General features: G+C 39.5%; 1 protein-coding gene across 2 annotated transcripts in view; it reads right to left on the bottom strand.

The window, feature by feature from the left end:
* ATAD2B (ATPase family AAA domain containing 2B) overlaps positions 1 to 20,595 on the bottom strand; it is a gene marked incomplete at both ends in the record, with an annotated part of 74,345 nt that extends 53,750 nt beyond the window's left edge. The window contains 5 exons of one of the 2 annotated variants that reach the window (XM_081997309.1): positions 571 to 673; positions 2,886 to 3,039; positions 4,078 to 4,124; positions 5,376 to 5,530; positions 20,389 to 20,595. In XM_081997309.1, the coding sequence (XP_081853435.1) occupies positions 571 to 673; positions 2,886 to 3,039; positions 4,078 to 4,124; positions 5,376 to 5,530; positions 20,389 to 20,595 (666 nt within the window). The remainder of the gene's footprint in view (positions 1 to 570; positions 674 to 2,885; positions 3,040 to 4,077; positions 4,125 to 5,375; positions 5,531 to 20,388) is intronic. The other variant, XM_081997310.1, reaches the window with a different exon arrangement.
* Positions 20,596 to 22,025: the final 1,430 nt, after the last annotated feature.

Below are 22,025 nucleotides of genomic sequence, written 5' to 3'. Positions count from 1 at the left end.
AACCTCCAGCCCCCAAATCTTTTTCCAACAGAGCACTCCACAGGTAGACTACAAAAGCAGCCTCATTTAACAGGCGGTAAAGTAAGTCTCTTGGATAGTACCTAGTCAGCTTCATCACTGGAAGCATTCAAAAAACGTGCGGACGTGGCACTTTGGGACATGGTTTAGGGGACATGGTGGTGTTGGGTTAACGGTTGGACTTGATGATCTTGAAGGTCTTTTCCAACCTTCATGATTCTGTGATAGTCCATCTAATACATCGTTAACATTAGTATCAAGGGAACAAAGCAGATGACAGTCTCTAGTCCTGTTTTCAGACTATCAGAGTATGCTTCAAACCAAAAGAGAACCACCACAGTACATCATGAGAGCACGGCAGTCAAAATTCATCAATAAAGAAAACATAATTTAGTATGTATCTGTGAATTTTGTTCTGAATTTATCAAGGTTTTTTTGATGTTATCCACTGAAGAGGATCTGTAACCTTTTGACAGAGTTACAAACTGCAAAAACAAACACATCCCCCCTTGATATTACTCTTATGCAAGATCTAAGGTGCTGTGCACTTACAAATTCTGTATCTGTCCACATTCGTAGCCGTTCTACTTCCCCAGACCGCCTATTTCTCCTGATGTTAATATTATCCATTTCCTGTAGGACAGCTTCAGCAGTACTAAAGTATATGCAACAGTTAACATACAAAAAAACTCAGTCTTTAAATAGTAGACATGCAGAACTTTTTACATAGCATCCAACAACTTAACATACCTAATTCTATGGTCTGTTGTGGTTATTCCAAGGTCTACAAGTCAACTGAATACACAAATGAATTAAAATTTGAAAATCTTACAATAGCTACTTGAATCTATCAATTAACTGCAAAACCAACCGTAACGAAGAAAACTGAAAGATGACTCTACAGAATACAAACTAAAGAGTATGCAAAAGAAGAAATGCTGTTGCTATTAAAATTTGGGGTTCAAATTAAGCCATGTCATTTTAAAAAACATTTGAATTTTTTTTTTTTGCTCAGTGCAAATTGTAGCTGTAACTACTTAGATGTTAGATTAGGTGTCAGATATGATTAAATTTGCAGAATAAGAAAGTAAAACTTTTTACCTACATAATTGTAATATTGGGGAAGCAATTAATGTCTCCACCCCATAAGCTTTACAGCTTCTTACCCTGGCCTCAGAAAGACACAAATACATAAAGGATTTTATTTTTTATTAAAATGTTAAATCAGTAACACCTAGAATTTCATCATTCATTATTCAACCTCACTACCATTTCCCATCTACTATTTAGTTAGTCTACACTTTCATTATCTGAAGTATTTGTAAACAGTTGTCAAAATAAATGGTGGTAAGTAATAGCCTTGGCCAAGATGCTTCATTGCTATGGAAGAAAACAACAGAGTATTAGCCAGGCTAAGTCAATTATTTGGCCACCTGTCCTGAACATATAGTTACTGCACTCTACAGCAATTATGGTAGATTTCCACTGGAATTTGACTATAATTGTATAATAATTGTAAGAAGGTAGAAACGTTCATTTCATTTCTTTCAAGCTGTTTAAAAGCAAAACTAAGGGGTGAAATCCTGCCTAGAAAGAAGTCTATGGAAGTTCTGGTGACAGAAGTCAGTAAAGTCAAGATTTCATTATGAGCACTCCTCTCAATTTTAAACAATTCCTCTAAAATATCTGTGATGTGTGACATAACCACTTCAAGTAAAATCATGCTATAATTTGCTATCAAAGAAAATAGGATTGGAGGGGACCTGGAAAAGCCCACCTGCTCTTCCAGGCAAGAACAAACTACACAATACCTAAATCATTCCTGACACATTTGTCTAACCTGTTCTTAAAAAACCTCCAATGATTATGGGACACACTGTTATCAGTATAAGTTCATATATAGACTTCAGTACCATGATCTTATCAAATTACAATCTTCATGGTAGACTTTTTCCTATTGTTGATGAGTAGAGGGAGGTTCAACTGCAACTAGAAAAATAAATGTAACTCAATATAAATTTGTAAACTGATACCAAGTAGTTACGGAGTAAATTGAAAAAGAAAATTAAATTAATAAAAGATTCAACAGAATACATTTAACAATAAAGATCATACTTGGCAACTAAATGCTTACGTTTAAATAATTTTCCAAGCACTAGAGCAAGCAATCTCACAGATGTGACTATTAAAACCCATTTTACAGGTGGGAAAATTGAGACATATTAAGTGACCTGCCCAGGGCCACATCAAAATAACATTTCAAGAAAGGTATTTCTGGCTCCCATTCCTATGCTCAGACCAGACCATGCCTCCCTCTCTGACCTACTTTGTCTGCACAGTAAATGTCAAAAAGTGACACCCACCCTATGTGAATTACTAACAAATGGTAAAAAAAAAAACAAAAACAAAAACAAAAAAAGCAAGCTACAAACTTTTGATATTTTATGATCAAAATCATACAAGCAAAATCTAGAAAGCCTCCAAGCATTGCTGCTAATCACCAATTTACATCACACTTAGGATATCACTACATGAACAGGTTACTAAGAAACAAACTAGGGTGTGGATTGTCACATGTCAGCCACTCTGCAGTAACTGCCAACATACACAGTTTTATGCAGGTGTAAACACAAAGTAGCTCACACCTCAATGAAAGCCTGGTAAGCTGCTTTGCATTTAGAGTATGAATAACATAGGCAGTTACAGCACAGGACCCACCTTGTAACTCAAACCACAATCTAGCTTGCCTCAACACTAATACATTCCCACAGTAGAACACATAGATGGCACTGGAAGACAAGGTTTTCTAACTTTTAAAAAAAATCATTAAGATGCTTTGTGAATACAAGTGAAGTATCCCCACATACCTGTTTACTAGCTGATCAAACAATAAACTCTGATTCAAAGTTTCAAATCTGTTTTTCCTGGACCGACAACTTTTTCTGACTTCTATATCTCCGTTTATGCAAGCATGGTCCCCATCTCCCTTTTTTTCCCCTCGAAGGGGATGGCTTTTGAGAGCTAAGAGAAATTTGTATTACTACTTCAAAATGCAGGAAACAACATTTTCACAAACAAGAATTAATAACAGAATACTTACAAGGACAATAGACCAAAAGTTATTATGGAGCACAGTATGAACACCCTTATATTCACTAAAGAAATATATTTTTTAAATTCCTATCAAAGTTGTTTTACAAGCTATTTCTTCAGACTTGAGCTTGCTTCCTTACATGAAAACCTTACTCTATAATAAAAATTTGGCAGTCAAATATCCATTCAATATTTTTAAGTTAACATCAATACTAAAATGCACGCTCGGCCCACAATTTCAACTCTTAGTCTTTCAAATACAGTTATCAAAAGGTCAGATACAACACATTGATTTCACAAGCAAATCTGTATCAGCTACTCTATACAGTGCCAAATAAAAAGAGATCCCACTTCTGATTGTTCCTTAGGCACCACAATAAATAATAAAAATACCAAAAATGCTTAATGGATTAACACTTACATAAACACAGAACTAAACAAGACAGAATTGATGAAAAAGGGACACAAAAGACAAAGCGGTTTTAACTGAGATATGCAATGAGGTGACAAGTTTGTAAGGTACAAGCATATAGGAAAACTGTTCAAGGTAGCAGGAGCTGCAGACAAGGCAGGTCTCTATAAAGCAACAGTAGAGTTAAGTAATGTTAAGAACCACAGAAGGCCAAATTTTAAATAAGCAAAGGGAGTAAGTAAATTAAAGAGACAAGCTGGGAGAGGAAGGCCAAAATTAGTTCCTAACAGTAAATTTGGGAATTAAGGAAAACATCAAGATCATGGCCAAGAGGTCTGAATTGAGAAGAGAAATGGAGTTTCATCTAAGAATGTTCCCCATGTCCACAGAGAGCATATCCAAGATGTTGACAGAAGAAAACTGAGCCAAAACAGTAACTTTTCTGGTCAAAATAGTCAGACTAATCAGTAAAGTTATTAAAAATATATGCAACTGAGAATCATTGACATAAAATCGTAAAGGTAGATAAAAAAGGTCCACTGTAATACACTTACATAAGCTACGTCCATTTGGTAGTGTAGCACCAGGCTGAGAAGTTAACCTAGGAAACAATTATATTAGACAGACAAACAATGTTAACACTCCTTAGTCAAGCAGAAGTTACACGGTGAAAATAGAACTTCAAACATAGAATGTTACACGATAGGTTCTGACTTCAAAACCTTTGTGACACGTAGCCTCTGAAGTGTCTGCTTCATGCCCACACTGGAATAAGGACAAAACTGCCAAATACCAATAATTTGAATCTCTCCCCAATCATCTAAACATCTATTTATTAATCCCTCCAACGTTCCCTCATGCCATGTCCTAGTATTAAATCTCCCCTTAAGTTTCACAACAGGATCTTGATATAGCTCTTTAAAGGCAAATATCATTCTAACAGGTACACTACAAGTCTACACTTATAAACAAAAGAAATAGAAGATGCACAAGTTTCAACACATTCCCAGATGACCATGGCCCATAAAATGCTGTATTTTCTGTTGTAGAAGGGAAAAACAAACAAAAAGAGATCTATTTTAAGATTGACATAGTTTTTAAATGTACTTCACCCTAGCAGACAATAGTTCAGTAGCAAATTACAGTCACTCTTAGATACAAAGCGCTGCAAGAACCATTTTTATTTGTACATAAATATGAAATATGTATCTACAAAAGAATCAGCATTAACTGAGAGTTCATGTCCCAGGAACATACTGTTTAGACCATCTCATAATTATCTGTAACCATGTGAAGAACCTTATAAACACAAACATGCTTTGTAAAATACTATTAATCAGAGTTATAAAATGAAAAAAATTACATCTCTTTTGAATGTGGCAAGATTGAGGCTATATTTAATAAAATACAGTAATTTACTTGAGTCCTTATAACCAACCAGGGAAGAGAGGCGGGACACAACAATGGAAAGAAAGAAACTTGACCATTATCCATTCCCTAAAGAAAGTAATACTGATTTCCTAATTAAAGTGTTATGTCGTCCTATAGCTTGAGTACATAAAAATACCAATTAAGTCACTAAATGTGGATGTATCACGAATCTAGAATTCAGACTCCATCCCAAAATTACTTTCCACGTTTGCACAAATTTACACAAAAAGAAAAGAGAGATGAGAGGATTGATGTAACCCACATTCCTGGAGTCTTAAACTAAAAGAAAACTATATGAAAATGACACACTTCAAAAATACACTCGAGCATGAGCTGCAGCTCACAGCAGAAATAGCGTAAACAGGTTAAAAATACAGGAAAAATTGGTTAAGACTTCATTTCTGTCTTGATACCAAGTTACCTGGACTGTCCAGTTGAGATGCTCCATTCCTCTCGCTGCCCAGTACTGCGTGATCTTGATTTGTCTTTGCACACAGGATCAGCATGTTTTGAGGTACGTTTGGCGGGAGGAGATATGTGGCTATCACTCAAACTAGCATCACTACCTTCATCTTTCTGAAAAGAAAAAAAGCATCAGACCATATTTAATTGGCTCATTTATGTATATCCTTATAGAAAAAGAGAAAACTTAAACTTATTAAAAGGGAAGCCTCTATCGAAGTCTTAGTAATAGGCTTGTGTGAAATATTAAAAGTTATTATTCTGAAAACATTACTGGAAACCATGAAAATATTTACTTTTAAATATTAAACTTCAGTATAATATTTTACATTTATTTCTGAACAAGCGTTCTGGTTCTCTAACCAGAAAAATACGGATTTTTCTATGTCATACATGACACCGCCACTCTTACCCTGCTTGCAAAAGAACTAGTAGTGCAAATAAAGAGGAAAAAAAGGACTGAGGAAAATAAAGATGCTTAGAAGCACAGCATGAATTAATTCTACCGACATTGTCTTTGAAATGCTTGAACAGTCACATTATGCTCTTCCTTCTTGTAAGAGTTTTACAATACCTTGTTCTCTTCTTTAGACTGTCAAACACACAGCTAGGAGTAACTGAAAGTGGACTTTATACTTTTACAGTACTTTTTGTCTAATGTGTTCATTAGCAGCATTATACACGCACTAACAACGTTAGTCTTAACACCTTTAAGAAGCACCTAAGCAATATCAGAGCGTTTTTTTTCTGTTGTGCTTATCAGAGGTAATGTAGACAGAAACTCTAAAATAGTAGGAAGGGATTACTTCAGAGCTGTATGTAAGAAGTGAACAGACAGCAAACTTTGGAGGACCTGCTTCTGTTAAGATTAAGTATGGAAAAAAAAAGAAAAAAATCAAGAGTCTATGAACCACAAATCTTAGCTCATGGAAAGAGTCTGGATTAAACATCTAAATATCCTCTCTTGCAACAACAGAGCAACCAATTTCCAATTATTAAGGTCCAGGAATTGTCAGTAAGCACTTAAACTAAGAACAAAAGATAATTTTACTTATATGCAAGGAGATGATCACTAAAGTCCTATTTGTTCATCAGGCTTATTAACAACAACAATCTGATTTGTACTCCAGATAACATCATGAGTTAACAGTAATCATCAGTATTTAGAAAGTGGCAAAGCCTGAAGAAATCCAAATATACGGGTCCAGTTCAACAAGACAGCTCAGCACCACCGAACCCAGCAGCTGGCTCATGCACTCCCTTGCCAGGCTACATACACAGCACCACTCCAATGTCCTTTCATCTTCTGATGATGATTCTCTGATCCACCCATAAACCAAATCAGCTCACTACAGCTTCAAAAGTTCACTTTCCTTCTGATAGACTAGCTTTTTACCTGGTTAGTGAGCTAAATCATTTCACTGAGGGATCAAACAAGTACGAAAGATAATGTAAGGAAAAAAAAACACAAGACAAGACCACTGTTTGCAGGAACAGAAAGCTGCAAGTGAAATGGGCTGACTACATGATACCTTAACATTTATTTATAGATATATTATATAGAATTATACTAAAAATTTTATTATATAGAATATGTATTTATCTACATTTTAACAAATATTAAATACCTGTAATACCAATAAACTAATAAATATGGTACTCATTATTATATAGTATTTATTTACTGAATGTTATATGGTTTCATTTATACTATAAATACTTGTAAATACTTTTGATAATACTAAAAATACCAAAAACTAGTATTAAAGGCTAACAAGCTCATGTTCACATCTCATTTTAAAAATAGTTTTCACTTTGATAACTGTTAGCCTGTAAAGTTCAATCCAGGGAAAGAAAGAGGTTTATAATAAGATTCAACCTTAGGAATCATTTAACAGCAGCCAAAAAAAAAAACACCCCCCCCCCCACTTTTTTCTTCTTCCTCATTATTTCACTTCTTCAGGAAGTACATCAGTGTAACTCAAAATAATATCTACACTAGAAGTTCATAATTAAAACTTTAAATTAGATGAGGCAGAGTTTGGGATCTAAAATTAAAACTTAGTCAAAGTGATAGCAGAGATACTACCACCATTCCTAAATACAAAACACCTGCACCTCACATAGCACTGCAATATACATGTGCAGCCACCCAGCTGTTTTCCATAACACTCTGCAACTACAAAATACCAACTTTTCACAAAAAATTAGTAGTGTACATATTCACTTCTGAATACTGTAAGCATTTGTGTATGTACTTTTTGCTTTAATCAGTCATAAGCTTATTGGTAGACTTACAGAAATACATCATTGCCAAGTCAATTTTAGTAACGACTTTCTGAAACTACAAGAGCTACCCTGTGCAGGATAGCAGCAGAGTTTCAAGGTAAGCCACAGAACCAGTTTTAAACCGGCTCAGCGAGACAGAGAAAATGAAGCTAAGAAAGAGGAATAAGCATGTAACGAAGCTTTACAAGGGCTAACATTAAAGCTATTTTGTGAGCAGTGAAATTAGTAATGCATAGGTTCCTATACCCCATCTCTACCCCTTCCCATGCAAAAATCCTAACTCCTCCCAGGTCTCCTATGACCACCTTTCTCTGCATTTCCTACAGTTCCCTGCCTCTGGTACCAAGTCTCAGAATTAGCTAGTATTTCTCACTTGTCCTGTCTATTTATTGGCCAAAGGCACTAGAGCGATGTAGTTACTTCTGAGCTACATGCACGCCAAATGGTCAGCTGGCAGGTAAAACAAAGTATTAGTGATTAACCTGGAGACAAAATCTGCTACTTTAGGTCTCCCTCTGCTACTGAGTTACTAATGTTCACAAAATTTCAAAAAGCTGAGTATCTTTGAGATCTCTAATACTGTCAAATGAACAGATACTGGCCAATAGCTTCAAAAACTGGAAGGGCAGGCTAACCTTCAATGTGATCACATCAGTGCAGTTGCCTAAGGAACTAGACTGGCAACGAAGTGATTTACTTAACAGAAGCAATAATTTCTGGTGATTCTTTGATTAGGATATCATTTTCAGTTGATCCTCATTTGTCTGCTTATTAACTCTACACAGTAACTTAGCAAGCTCAAAGCGAGTCTAAATTTTAAGAGTCAAGCCTACATACTAACTTAAGTTAGTATACCTGCTGTAGAAGATGCACTAAAATGTTTTGCTGTGAAGTAGAGACAAACTACTACAATGAGTAGTCATTGACATTTTAAACATATTAATAAGAATCCAAGCTCCATTTTCCAGTTAACAGACAATCTTAGAAATTCAAGCTTTAGGGAATCAAATCACACCTAGACTGCCATCCAGAACTTTCACCTACCTACAGTAAAATATGGAGATGGAGCTTTCATTACAGTCAAGAGATTAGCCAAATTGGGATATGCTAGAACAAGAAAAGAAATTAATTTAAATCTGAGAAGCCTTTGCAGAGAGCAGTCTATCCACCACCGCCTCCAATTTATAGCAAAAGAGGTCTAACGATTCCACTGCACTCAACTTGCTCCCTCAAGTAAATGGGTCTCAAATCATTTATACCTTCAATGATTAAAAACAGTACTTCAGTTTCAACCCAGGAACTTATTACCTAACAGTACACATCATGAAAATGTTCTGGGACTAGAAAGAGAAATGTATGATACAAGCAAACTTAAAAATTAAGAAATCAATAATGCAGTTGCAGAAGTAGGAACCAATGCACTGAACTCAAAGCTCCTAATGAAACACTGGCACTGAAGCAAATGCACTCACATGCTGAGAGAATGCAGAGAATACAAATTAATAAAATCTTAATCATGTCAGAAGTTGCCTGAAAGCACACCAAAGCCACAAAGAAAAAGCAAGCACAGAAGAATCAAAAAATGAGTTTACATAATGTCAGGAAGTACGAAGAGGTAAACAAAATCTAGTGCAACTGTACTGACCTAACAGAAATGAGAGACCCACCAAACTGCAGCTGTGATTCAGAACAAGCAGAACCCAGCACAGCTTCTTATGGAAAGCACTCTTACTAATAATGAGTAAGGAAATAAATGGAGTTAACCAGATATCATCCCTGGTCTAGATTGGCAAAATACAGTCTTCATTATCTTTGGATTCAAGAGTAAAATGGAATGTGACAGCCGAATGAATACCACAAACTAGCTGTTGAGTTAAGATTCAACAGCAAGAGTCTTGCAGAGGTAGTGGTGCAAACTCTGGTAACATTCACTGAAAGCAGTTGAACGATGGTAGTGATAAATCTAGAAACCAAATCTAAAAATGAATAAGTAAATAAAGCAATAAAATAAACACAATGCTTACTTATCTCTATGTTTTCTCTACTTTGTATGAAAAGGAGAAAGACAGAAAAAAAGTTTCTTATAATACATTCACAAACAAGCTACAAAAACACTGATATAGAATATTACCTGTAGTCTCTTCCATATCCACCCCTCCATTTCAAAATAATAATTTGAGACTAACAGAGCTTTATTTATAACATTTAGAGACAAGTCCTTAAGTTTTGAAAGAACACAAACTAGAAATCAATGAAAACTGACTTCTTCCTTTTCAGTCTATCCTCTTCAAAAAGAGGTGACTACACTGATACAGTCTTTCAGCATGACTGAAGGACCCACATACCAAGGAAGTCCTCACTGACAAGGGCTTGCCTTCAGGTATATCACAAGGGACCAGCTAGCTAAAGCATGGTAGCTGATTACTTTTCAAATTAAAATACAAAGACTACTTCTTGTATACTGACAGGGAGGTGGTAGGGGGTTTTTGTTTCTTCCATTGCACATTGAATCTCATGGCCAGGAGAATGTCTAAAGAACTTCTCACTACACTGTTGGTCTGAACATTCCAAGACAACCATAATCCAGCAGTCTTGGTAATACAGAATAAGTACGAACCATCTGTATCACTGTCATGTCCACGTACACAAACGCAAGTTCATTGAGTTTTTGAGCAAGGGATGACGTAACACCCAAACCACAACCACACCTTGCCATTTCTGAAAAAGACTCCATCTGGTTTGCCACAGGTTCAGCTGTATTAAAACACAGGTATGCAGACATGAGTATTTTGAGTTTTCCACCATGGTCAAACTTGCTCTCCTTGCCATACATTTTGTGGGTCACACCCTTCTTCTGACTAACTCTCTACAACGCCCAGAAAGGTAGCATGATTGCTCACACAACTTCACAAATCAGACATGACAGTTTTCAACCTAGTGTTTTAAACCTTTCAGCATCTATGTTTTTCTCTTTTCTGTGACCTCTTCCCATGTCTAGGATATGAAATTAAGACACACTAACATTCAGTCTTCAACTGATCAATCCTGTTCTTCCGCATTTTCTTAAAAGAACAAACCATTTTAATTAGTTCTCTTTGTTACCCACTGAACAAGCACAAAGCACCCCGAAATTTACTTTTGTCTTAATAATAATGAAATAAACATTTTCAAGAAATGTTTCAGCTCTACGTTTTCAAAAACCTCCACTTCTAACTTTACGTAATTCTTAGCTTCTGATATTTAAAAGTAACTTTTTCCTCTCCTTTTCATTTTGAAAAGACAACAATGACTTCAGACATCTCTCAATCTTATATTTTTACTAACTTTGGAGAAACTGAATGCAGGTCCTCCAGTTACTTCTAATGTAATTTAAAATGTAACTTGTGAATAACAACATATCTTCTCAGATGTCCCAGAATACTAATCATCTGGATTAATATTTTTAAAGTACGTGTGAAAAAAATCTCACCTACTTTTCCCCTACTAGTTCATGCAAGGTTCTTACAGAAATGGGCTGTCCATTAAAAGAAATAAAATACATACTCAGGGATATTTAATGCATTTAATAAACATTTTCATCCCACTGGTATAAAAAGATAAAAGTTGTCTTTCCAAAATAAAACTTGTATTCACAAAAAAATGTTTGTGTCCCCAGGGTACCAATTATTTAAGCTAACTACTCATCTTTGCTCCCAGATAACTTTCCAATTAACAAATAACTTGCTTTTTCTGCATTTAAACTATAACGTCATTTCAAACATACCAATAAAATACACCAAAAACACTCTCTATCTGTCTGTCCAGTGATTCTGGATAAGCCACTTGCTCCCTTGTGTATCAGTTTCTGCAAAGGTAAAAAATATGAATTAAAACATTAACTTCTACAACTTTATTGCATTAAAGATCTACTTTAAGATCTATTGATGAAAGTTAGGTTAAGCGCTAGGCGTCCTTCCTAATGCATTTTGGGTCTAGGCATACTAAGCAATTAAAAAAAAAAAATAAAAAGACTTCACAATCTCTTTGAGATATTTTTAGTTTTGCTCTTACTTGGTTCCAAGTTCTATTAACTAGATCATATAAATTTTCTACCATGACTGTAATAGTCATCTGACCAGAATCTAGTAAATCCCTTGAAATCCTATTTAATTTTTTTTTTTTTTTTAAGTTCACCACTTTGCTTTATAGCATCTTCACCCCAAAATAAGGAGGACTAAAACTGTTGTTATGCTCACAGCAAATTTGCAGAACTAGGGACCACACCTTGCCTTACGCATCTGCACTGTGTCCTAATTTCAGGATGACACACTGCACTACCCACTCTCTCCAGCACCAACACATCCCCAGAAGCTCCTCCCCCCACCCCAACCCACATTTTCCTAGCAAATGCCCTTAGCCCCTCTTCTATGGGAGGACTGACTAGCTGCTTGGTGGGAAGAGGTAAGACCTGATATACTTCTCTGGGGGAAGAGGGTAATATGACTCAACTCCAGGTCACAGCATAATACAGCAGACGGTATTCACGTCGGTACACTATGTTCTGCTGCATGCTAAACATCTACCTTTGCTTCCTAAAAATCCAGTCTAAGTGTACTGCCTGTGCCTTCAAATGACAAGAAGCTGGGAAAAAACGTATTTGGATTAAAGCACATTAACTGTCTTACTACGAACTTCAAGTTTCATTAAGGACCTTGTTTGTTAACCTTACTGATAGCTGGAAAAGAGACAATAGTGCCTTAAAAGAACCCATCTTCAGGCCGCAGTTCTCTTATTTCCACTTTGTTTGCACACAGTCATTTATCAGACATTGGCTCTCCACAGGTGTTAAGGAAAAACAGCAAGATTCATGCTTAAGTGCCTGATGATCTTGGAATAAACAACTATTAATGCTGTATTTCATTGGTGATAATGATAGTAAAGAATGCCTCAACTGCAGGATGATCTAAATTACTTTAACAGCCAGCTTCTGAGTTTGGTTTTTTTCAGTGAACAATGCTTACGTCAATAATAGCCATCAAGAATATAAAGAATACCACCATCTAGACTTTTTCAGGAGAATAAATTCTTCCCAACTCATTCAGGTTAAAAAAAAAAAAAAAAAAAAAATGTATTTTTTGCATGAGAAGATCTGCTTCATTTTTTCAATATCTTCACATTTTATTTCCCGGAACTCTTCAATTCTAGAATTCAGGTTATTTAATAAATTGGAAAGCTTTTGAGAAAAGTTAAAAGTTTACAAGTTAAAAATAGAAACTGTTACCTGCAACACTGTTTATTGTGTATTTTCACACTTAGAACCATTGCCCTGTCTGTAATAGAAAGAGACACCTGTTTGTACCCAGATTAAGCACCTTTCAACAGCTTTTCATCCAACATGCAAAAAACTCTTGCAATCTACAGGCTAATTGTAGGTTCATGAAAGAAAGGGAGAGTAAGCTACAGAGCAGCCTCTGCCAAACTATGACAGAGCCCATAAACAGCGAGCTGAAGTTTGTCCTCCACCCACCATCATTGCCCCACTCCAAGCATTTCCACCATGAGTGTTCCTCTCCTCTCCTTTGTGCCTTCATTAACAATAGGGTGGCACTGTGAATTTTCAGCTGTTAATCAAATCAGAGGGATGAAGGGGAGGCATGGGGAACCAGGAGGATGTGGAAAGAGGGTTAGTTTCAGCTGGACCAGTAACCTGATCCAGCTGATCAAATGGCCAGGCAAGCATTAATATTGGCAAGTCTATTTGTTTTCACAACTGCAGAGTGAACAGCTTGCAGCACATGTGAAATCGCACACCTTCAGAAGAACAAGTCTACTGAGAAGAGATCTATTTGCTGTACAGGGATCCACACCTCAGAAATTTTTCTAGAAGATGTACATATTGGAAGTTTTTCAAACCGCTGATCCTCCTAATTTAACACTGAAGGAAGACTAAAAGCAAAACATTTTTGGTCAGAACCATATTAACCATTTCCATGAGCTTCTAGATTCTGTTAACGAGGACTTTCAAAGCAAAAATTGTATTTATGTAAATATTCAGGAGTTATTACAATTCAGAAGTGGAAAGAATGAAAACATTCAAACAACAACTTTTTTTCCTACCCTTAGTCCTCAAAAATCCATCCTCTTTCTTCTGAACAACCTCATCCCAAACAAAATCTGGAGGACATGGCCTCCTTTTAGTACTATTATAAACCTAAACAAAGATGCAGAATGATCTGAATGAGGATATCAAGTAGAACAGAGAGAACCCTTGGACCAGACAGTTCCCCAAGGTTTGGACATGACCAGGCACTTGACTCGGTAAACTAAGCATGGAAGTGTCTGTACCAAGTGAAGCTACAGGAAAGTGGCCCTCTGTGTGGAAAAAAAACCATGGGATTAAAAACACTTCCGTATCTCTAGCTACAATGCACTTGAAGGCAGTACTTCAAAAGAAAAAAACAAAATTGCATCAAATTGTAATATGAAATCTTAAGATTAATGTATTGAAATTTAAATCATAATAAAAACAACATTCAAGGTCTGAAAGATAAACCAGAGAAATAAAAGAAGGTAGTTATTAAGTATTTGGAATGAGGCATTGCTGAAGCATGGCAACAAATTTCAATGCAAGTAATCTCTTTCACGTGTACAGAAAGAACAGCTTCTTCATTTCATGTTATTTAAGTAGCTCAGCTCAACTACTTATCCATTTAAAATGAATCAATTGACTGGAGGTTGGAGAAAAGCAAAAAGCCCACTTGCCAAATTACGAAAATGCCCAAACTGAAACATCTGATCCGAGTGCAACTCTACACAAACTTTCCAAAGCTTTACAGTAGTTAGGTCATTAATATATACTACTAGAAGTGTAAAGATAAAACCACAAAATTCAGAACAGACTACAAAAACTACAGAACTTGGAAAAGCTCATAAATTCTGTATTTCTGGTAGGAGTACTAAAGCTACCTGCTTTATACCTAGTTAAATTGGAGTTGAAGCTATTATAGCATCCACATACTAAGCAGTGCAAAACGAAAAAGCTTACAGAAGATGACACATTAATCTTACAACTAGTTGAAAAGTGGCCTGTTTTAATAGCTACCAAGCAAGAAGAAATTAAATTTATTCTGGAAAAGAGTCCAAGCAAGTATAAATGCAAAACAACACTTGAACAATTTAAAGCAAAAGTAATGGTCAAAATAAACCATGAAAATCCCATCAAAGGTAACAAAGTATTTCAAAAGTAAACTCAGAGACAGAAAAACTGTTTAGAAAAAGCAGCAAAAAATGAAGAGTAAAAAAAAGATAGGATAAAAAAGGCTGAAAAAATAGTCAACTCCTTTTGCAATGAGTGGGTTCATGAGTGATATTACCCACACACAAAGTAGTACATTAGAGCTAAAATATCTAATAAGCAATCAGCAACCTTTAAAACCGTCACAGCCACAAAATAAGAGCAGTGAAAACTTTGGCTCACTGATGCCTACTTGCTGGACACTTTGGTTTGAGAAGTGTTTTATAAAGCTTTATGCAGAAATTGTTTAAAGCATCATCAGATTGGGATGAAAACTTTTCCACAGTATAGCAAATACTCCACAATTTAGGGCAGGGTATGCAAAACTATACCACATCCAACTGAAACTGCAGGGGGATGGAGGTGATCAGAATGTAATTACCTGAGCTAATTATCTTGCATAACCCCAAGCCGTATTGCCACTCTTGCAAAACTGTCATGGGATCTCTCACTGCAATGGGTTAAGCCTTCTGCTTGAAGTTTAAACTGAGAGACGGTAGTTGGAGAAGCAGCTTTTATTAATATTACTTTGGGACAAGCCCGATATTCAGGGGAAGCAATGCAGCACACCAAACATCAACACCATTTCCTGAGTATTCTTTGGAGGTCTTGTTCACTCACTGGATTAGTCCTTAGATTGCTTCCTTTTAAGGCCCTGTAACAGTGTGATAGCCAAGGCAGCCAGCTTTGAACAGGATGCGCAACTGCCTCCCAAAACAAACCGTGTACGCTTAGGAGGTGTCCTGACTCCTGGTAGTGGCCCAGACTGATTTGGCAAGATACACAGGAAGAATTCAAGCTCAGGACACCCCTTTGGAAACATGGAAGGATTACAAACGCTAACTGTATAGTATTTTTACAGAAACTTGGACATAGATTGCTTACAACAATTGCTCAATTTCCCACTGTTCACAGATGTATTAATACCATGCTACCAAAGAACAGACTGCACGATTCATTTTAGATCACTGATTTTTCTCCTGCTAAGTCCCAAAAGAACAACAGACCACTAAACCAGAAAGAACCCAACGTTTTATTACACACTAAAAAGATGAGTTTTCTTGGGAATCTTCCTTTAAATGAAATTGTTTGGAATAACTTCACAAGGCTCTGTATTTCAGCATGCATTTCAAAGAAGTGTAAAAGCGTTAGCCTCAGCAACTTTATTGATGTTACTGTAAACTTGAACAGTAAGACAATGCAGCTCTTTAAAAAACACAGATATTTGAGAGGAGCTTTTACTCCCTGAAGAGCTTTACACGTGGGTGGTCAGCAAGTGTAATTTTCCCAACATTAAGGAGGAAACTAACCTCTTCTATAGCTTTATTCTAAACTGCTGAACATCCAGAACACTGTAAGACACTCTGCAAAGACGATAAAGAAAATATGCTATTCTGAATCAGAGTCTTTCGTAAAGGAAAATCTAATTTGCAGAAAGCTCTAAGGGGTGTGTTTAAAGCTAGTATTTTAAGAGAACTAATAATTTTTTTTTCAAAGTTCATTTTCTATGTTTTCAATAACTGACCTTTAAAGACTTTTAAGGAGTAAAACGTAGCAATGAGCTTATACTACAAAAGCTGCATTATCACCCAGAAATCAGAAAAAATATTGTTACAGACTGAGAAGGTAGAGACACTTACTTGGTATTACAGAGCACAAAAATGCAGCTTAGCTTTATACCTTCCCACACTGCCGCACTCAATGTCAATCCTCAAGTCTGTGTTTGCTCCTATTCGGAATTAAGTACAATGGAGAGCTCTAGGTTGCCACCAAGTTGAACGATGTTGGCAGTACTACTTTTAGTTAGAATCGCGTGTTACAATTATCACGGTGCCCTCAAGTAGCTCTTAAGGTACTGCTAATGCTTTCTTGGCTAATTAAATTATGCTAATCTTATATACATTTCTAAAATGTCTAACTAATACGCTGGCATGATTTAGAGTGTTTATTTCACAATAAATGCATTCGTTTTCATGATCAACATTTCTGATCTGTGTTTTGAGATGACTGAGAAAAATTACTTCAATTGCCAAATAAGTGTTACCAACTATCACAACTCAACATCTGAAAACATCAGACATTAGTAAATCTGGAGCACAAATTTAACCAGTTATGGTCACAGTATCCTCAGTTCTTTCATGGTATGAATGAAGTCCACTGGATTTGTAAGCCTTGTGCCACAATTCTCTGTTTCTGAAAATTTTGGAAGGCTTTGATGCACTTTTCTTCTCAGAATGCTTTAGTATAAAGCCATCAAGTTTTAATACTAGAAAGAAAAAAATACATGTAAATTATACAAAGACATAATATAAATTTATGTAAGGATAGCTTCAATTTCTACTAAATAGTGTAAAAATCAATGCTGGAAACAGGAAGAAAACATTGGCCCGTTTTTCCTCTCCATACCCTCTCTAGGCACTCTGCTATGTATAACATCACTTCAGAGAATAAACTTCTTGGCTCCTTGATCCATTTAGTGAGGGATTTTGTTTATTTTAATCCAGCTTCTGGTCAGTGGATGCACACGTATACATCTCAATCACTGAATGCATGGGCGCCAGTCAATAATTCAAAACAGTTTACTTTTCAAAGACTGACGTCATTGCTTTCTCTAAGATGAGCAAGTACTACATAGGGAATACAGAGAATAGGATAAAGGCATTAGGCTATTACGGCCCACTTCCACAGAATGCGTGTTACTTCCAGATTCAGATCAAACAAAAAAGGACACTATTAATATGTAACTCAAAATAATATTGTTCCAAAAGACTAGAAACTTAACTCAAGTTCTTAAGAGAGGAGGTATTCAAGCCTATCTTTGTAAATGTATGCAAAAGAAAAAAAAACCCCTATGTACACCAGAAAAAGCCAAGAGGAAAAAAGGGGAAGGAGGAAAAAGGAAATAGATCTAAAAGAGGTGGAAGGCGACTCCTAACCACTCATTTGGTCTAATCAGCATCTTACAGGATGCCATTAGATTTCTAATTCAGTTTCTATTGCTAATAAGGAACAAACAGTTGATCATTTAAGATACGTTCTGAAAGGTAATTACAACCATTGCCACCAAAGAGCATTTCTCTGGGAGTCCAAGTCAGAAACTCCATGGAAGAAAATTAAGTCACACAGTGCACATAAGAAGCGTACCACCTCTGCCAGAGCTCCAAACTCTAGCTGCCCATTAACCCGAATAACTGCTGGTAGTAAGGCTGGTTTCCCGACATGACACACAAAAGATTTCAAAAGGACACGCTGTTCCAGTCAACTTTGAAAAAAATACATGCAACTGCATGAAATGATCCCAGTACACTTGCTGCACAAAACACAGCCTCACTATCTGTCTCCCGACACTTGCTTCCAAAAGCAAAGGCTTTGTCTTCCTACTGCTACACTTATTTATGTTCTAATCACTGAAATCCTCCTCTGGCACTACTTCAAGAAGATTCGGGAGATCAGAAAGATGCTGTATCACTGACAAATACTTACATATGAAGAATCAGAACAGTTGTACAAAGACAACTTTAAAATACAGTGGGATACATATATTACAAAATTCACTGGGGGAAAGAAAAGAAAAAACCACAACCAATAAAAAACCCTTCCTGGCTAACTTCTACTCATCTTCAGCAATCAAATCTTAAAAAAAAAAAAAATAAATCTACCTAAAATACATGAGATTTGTTGTGAAGTGAAACAACTCCATTCCCATACACAAAAACATACACTTAACATTAGAAGAAATGCTAATTTAGAAGTGTCGGTAACACCCTGGGATGTATTTACAGATTTTATGACAGTATTTTGCACAACCTCCTTTCCTTACACCATGACAATAACATAATTTAAACATTTTAATGATTTGCAGTATAAAAATACTACCCATGGATGAAAAATATTTGGAAAGAAGCACAACCTATTTTTTCTTTTAGCAGCAGTAAATTCCCTGCAAAGTAAGCCAGTAAGGGTTACACTAAACTTTGCCTCACAAACCACAAGACCCACTATATGAATAAACAGAAACTGCATACTAGAACAAGCAGAACAGCTTTTTACAGCTATGGTGCTGCATCCCCACGAGTCTAATAAAATTATACAAGGAAGAAATAGGGGACAACAAGAAAAAGTAAAACTGGGGGAAGGGAAGAACTGAAAGAGAAGCACAGAAGGTATAGAATATCCAGTCAGTTGTTATTTTTTTTTATAGTATTTTAAAACTAAAATGATGTGGCAAAAGGTTTTCTGACAATTTGAGGTGTCATCCTTCTGATTTGCCTCTGGCTGCTATTGCTGTTTTTCTACTTGTCGGATTAACTTGCTCCTTAGCAGAGGCTGGGACATGGTCAGTTGGTGCATGACTGTCAAACACTTCGACCCTCAATTTTCACTTCCATGTTTACATTGCTTTTAAAATATGCATGCAGATCAGGCAGCTTTAAACACTAGTTTAAATCTTCAAAGCAACACATGAAGTTTTATCAAGGAAAAAAAACAGCCCTGCCTGTAATTTAAAAAAAATACAGTTGTTGTCAACAAATCTGTTTAGAGACAAGGAAAAAAAAGGGGCTTCCGCATTCTTTCTTCGAATTAGAATTTACCAAATGTTAATTTTTCCAAATCAGGCTGTAGAATTCACTTGCCATTACATCGTACAACTCAAGCTACTGTAGTAAGTTACGCTGGGAAAGCATTCAACTTAAGCCCGACGGCAAAAATTACATCCTCCGCGCTTGGCGGGGGAGGGGGGGGGGTGTGTGTCACAAAAACAGGGCCCTTTCTGAAACATCAGCTTTCTCCCGTCGAAGCCGCCGCGAACACCTGCTGCAGCCGAACTGAGGTCATTCCGGGGAAGGGGGAGGGAAAGAGAAAAAAAAAAAAAAGAAAAAAAAGGACAAAAAAGAGACGGAGACGGCGGAGCGGCCGCGGGCGCAGCTCCCAACTTTTGTCTGGCAGCCGGCGCAGTGCCGCGCGCGGCCGCAGGGGGAGCGCGCGCCGCCACCGGACCTCAGCCTGCCGCCGCCGCCGCGCCGGCCCTGCCCGCCCCAGCCCAGCGCCGGCACCGGCGGCAGCAACTTCGCCTCCCGTGTCCCCGGCCGCCCCACAGACGCCCCCAGCCTCTGTCAGCGGTCTGCCGCCTCTAGCCGCCCCGGTGGGGACCGCCTTCTCCCCGCCGAGCGGGGAACCAGTTGGGACGCGGCGGGGGCGGCTCTCCGCAGCCGCTCCCCCCCCCCCCGGGCTCCCCGCCGGCTCCATGGTCCCTCCTCACCCCGGGCTCCCCGCCGGCTCCGCTGTCCCTCCCTCAAGCCGACAGCCGTCTCGGCAATCCCCCCCAGCTCCCGTACCCGCGGCCCCCCCAGCAGCAGCGGCGCTGTCCCCAGCGACTCCGCGACTGAGGCCCTCACACCGCCGCTGCCACCGTCCCCCGCCTCTCTCCCTCCCAGTCCCCCGTGAACCCTGCAGACCTTACCCGCGCTGCCGCCGTCTCTTCCAGCCCGGCCGCATCTGCCTTGGTTCCCCTCTTGGAAGAGCGGGTCCGGGACGAGATGAAATGGCTGCCGGCTCCGGCCGCAGCGGCCGCCGCTTTGCCCAGGGGGCGCAAGGAGCTCTTCCTGGTGTTCACCATGGCCCCGGGGAGGGGGGACACGGGGGGCTGCCGCCGCTGCTGCCGCTGCCGCTGCCGGCGCGGAGGGAGGAGGGAGGGCGGACAGGCGGGAGCTCGGGTAGGGAGGGGAAGGGGAGGGAAAGGGGGAAGGGGGGAGGGGGAGGAAGGAAAAAAAAAAGTCCGCCGGGGAAGCCGGTTTGCCGGGCAGAGCCACAGACGGAGCCGCGCCGGCTCCTCCCGTCGCTGCCGCCGCCTCCTCGGCTCAGTCTCGCACTAACTGGCCGCCATTACTGTCCCTTCTCTCTTTCTCTCCTCGGTCCGCGGCGAGGCCGGCAATCGCCGCCAGGGGGCGCTGCGGCGGCGCTGCCGCCGCCGCGCGCAGGCCGAAGCGGCCTCCGGCGCGTACGTTCTAGCACGGCGCCGGCGCGCTCGATAGGCCTGGCGCTGACAGCCGCGGGGGAGGTGGCGGCCGGCGGCGTCTCCCGAGAGCGAGGCGGCCGTGGGGCGCCTGGCTGTGCCCCTCCGCCGTGCTCGGGGAGGGGACGGCCGGGGGCGCCCCGCGCAACCGGAGGGAAACCGGCTACTGCCGGCTTCGCAGCAGGCGCGGCGGTTTCCAGGGGAGCCGGGGCGGGGGGAGCGCTGTCTTGTGGGGCTGAGGGCTGCAGCGGAGCCCGAGTGGCGGCAGCCCGGCGGCGGGTGCGCAGCGAGGGCCGAGCGGCCACTGAGGCCCGGGGCCCGGACCGTGACCTGCCCGAAGCCTGTCAGAAGCTGGCAGGAGCCGGACGGGCCTGACCCGGTGCTCCCGGCCGTAACCCGCCGGGGCGGTGGAGCCGCTGCCGCCTCCCGAAAGGCTTGAGCCGAGGGATGAGGGTGCGCTCAGGTGAGGAGCTCGGGGCAGGGAAGAAGCGGCAGCCCACCCTCAGGGGGCTGCGCGGTAGCTCCGCGTACAGCCGAAAAGGGTGCTCCGCCACGGGACGCGGGGGAGTCGAGCTCTGCTCGCCCAGGTGGGCTCCTTCCAGCCGCTGACATGACAGCCCAGGCGAACAGGTACTCCCAGGATAGGGTCTCCACCATTTTCCGTGGAAAACTATTTCACAGCCCGGTGAGTCTCACTATTAAGTCCTCTTGACAGCCCGGCTATGGGGAACGCGCCCTTGCTTCACCTGCCCTCCAAGTCACCGATAACATTAGCCGTGTTTTGCCCGGTAGCCTCAGCTTGTGTTTGCTGTGCATTGCTGAGTGTTGGAAAGCTTATTTTTCTCTCGCCTCCCTCCTCTATCACAGATCCAATAACCGCATTTTAGAGGGATGAAGGATAGTATGTATTACAGTACGCTGGATGCCTAAACGCTTTTCAAATTATTCACGAAATATAATCCAATCCCCTCTCGCTGATGTGCAGTGAGAACCGCTCCTCTCTCACCACAACGTGTTGCCCTTTATTGAACTTA

Source organism: Phaethon aethereus (genome assembly GCF_964289735.1).
Source record: "Phaethon aethereus genome assembly, chromosome: 3".
Lineage (NCBI taxonomy): Eukaryota > Metazoa > Chordata > Aves > Phaethontiformes > Phaethontidae > Phaethon > Phaethon aethereus.
Note: the sequence above shows the minus strand (reverse complement) of the source record. Positions and strands in the feature narration are given on the sequence as shown.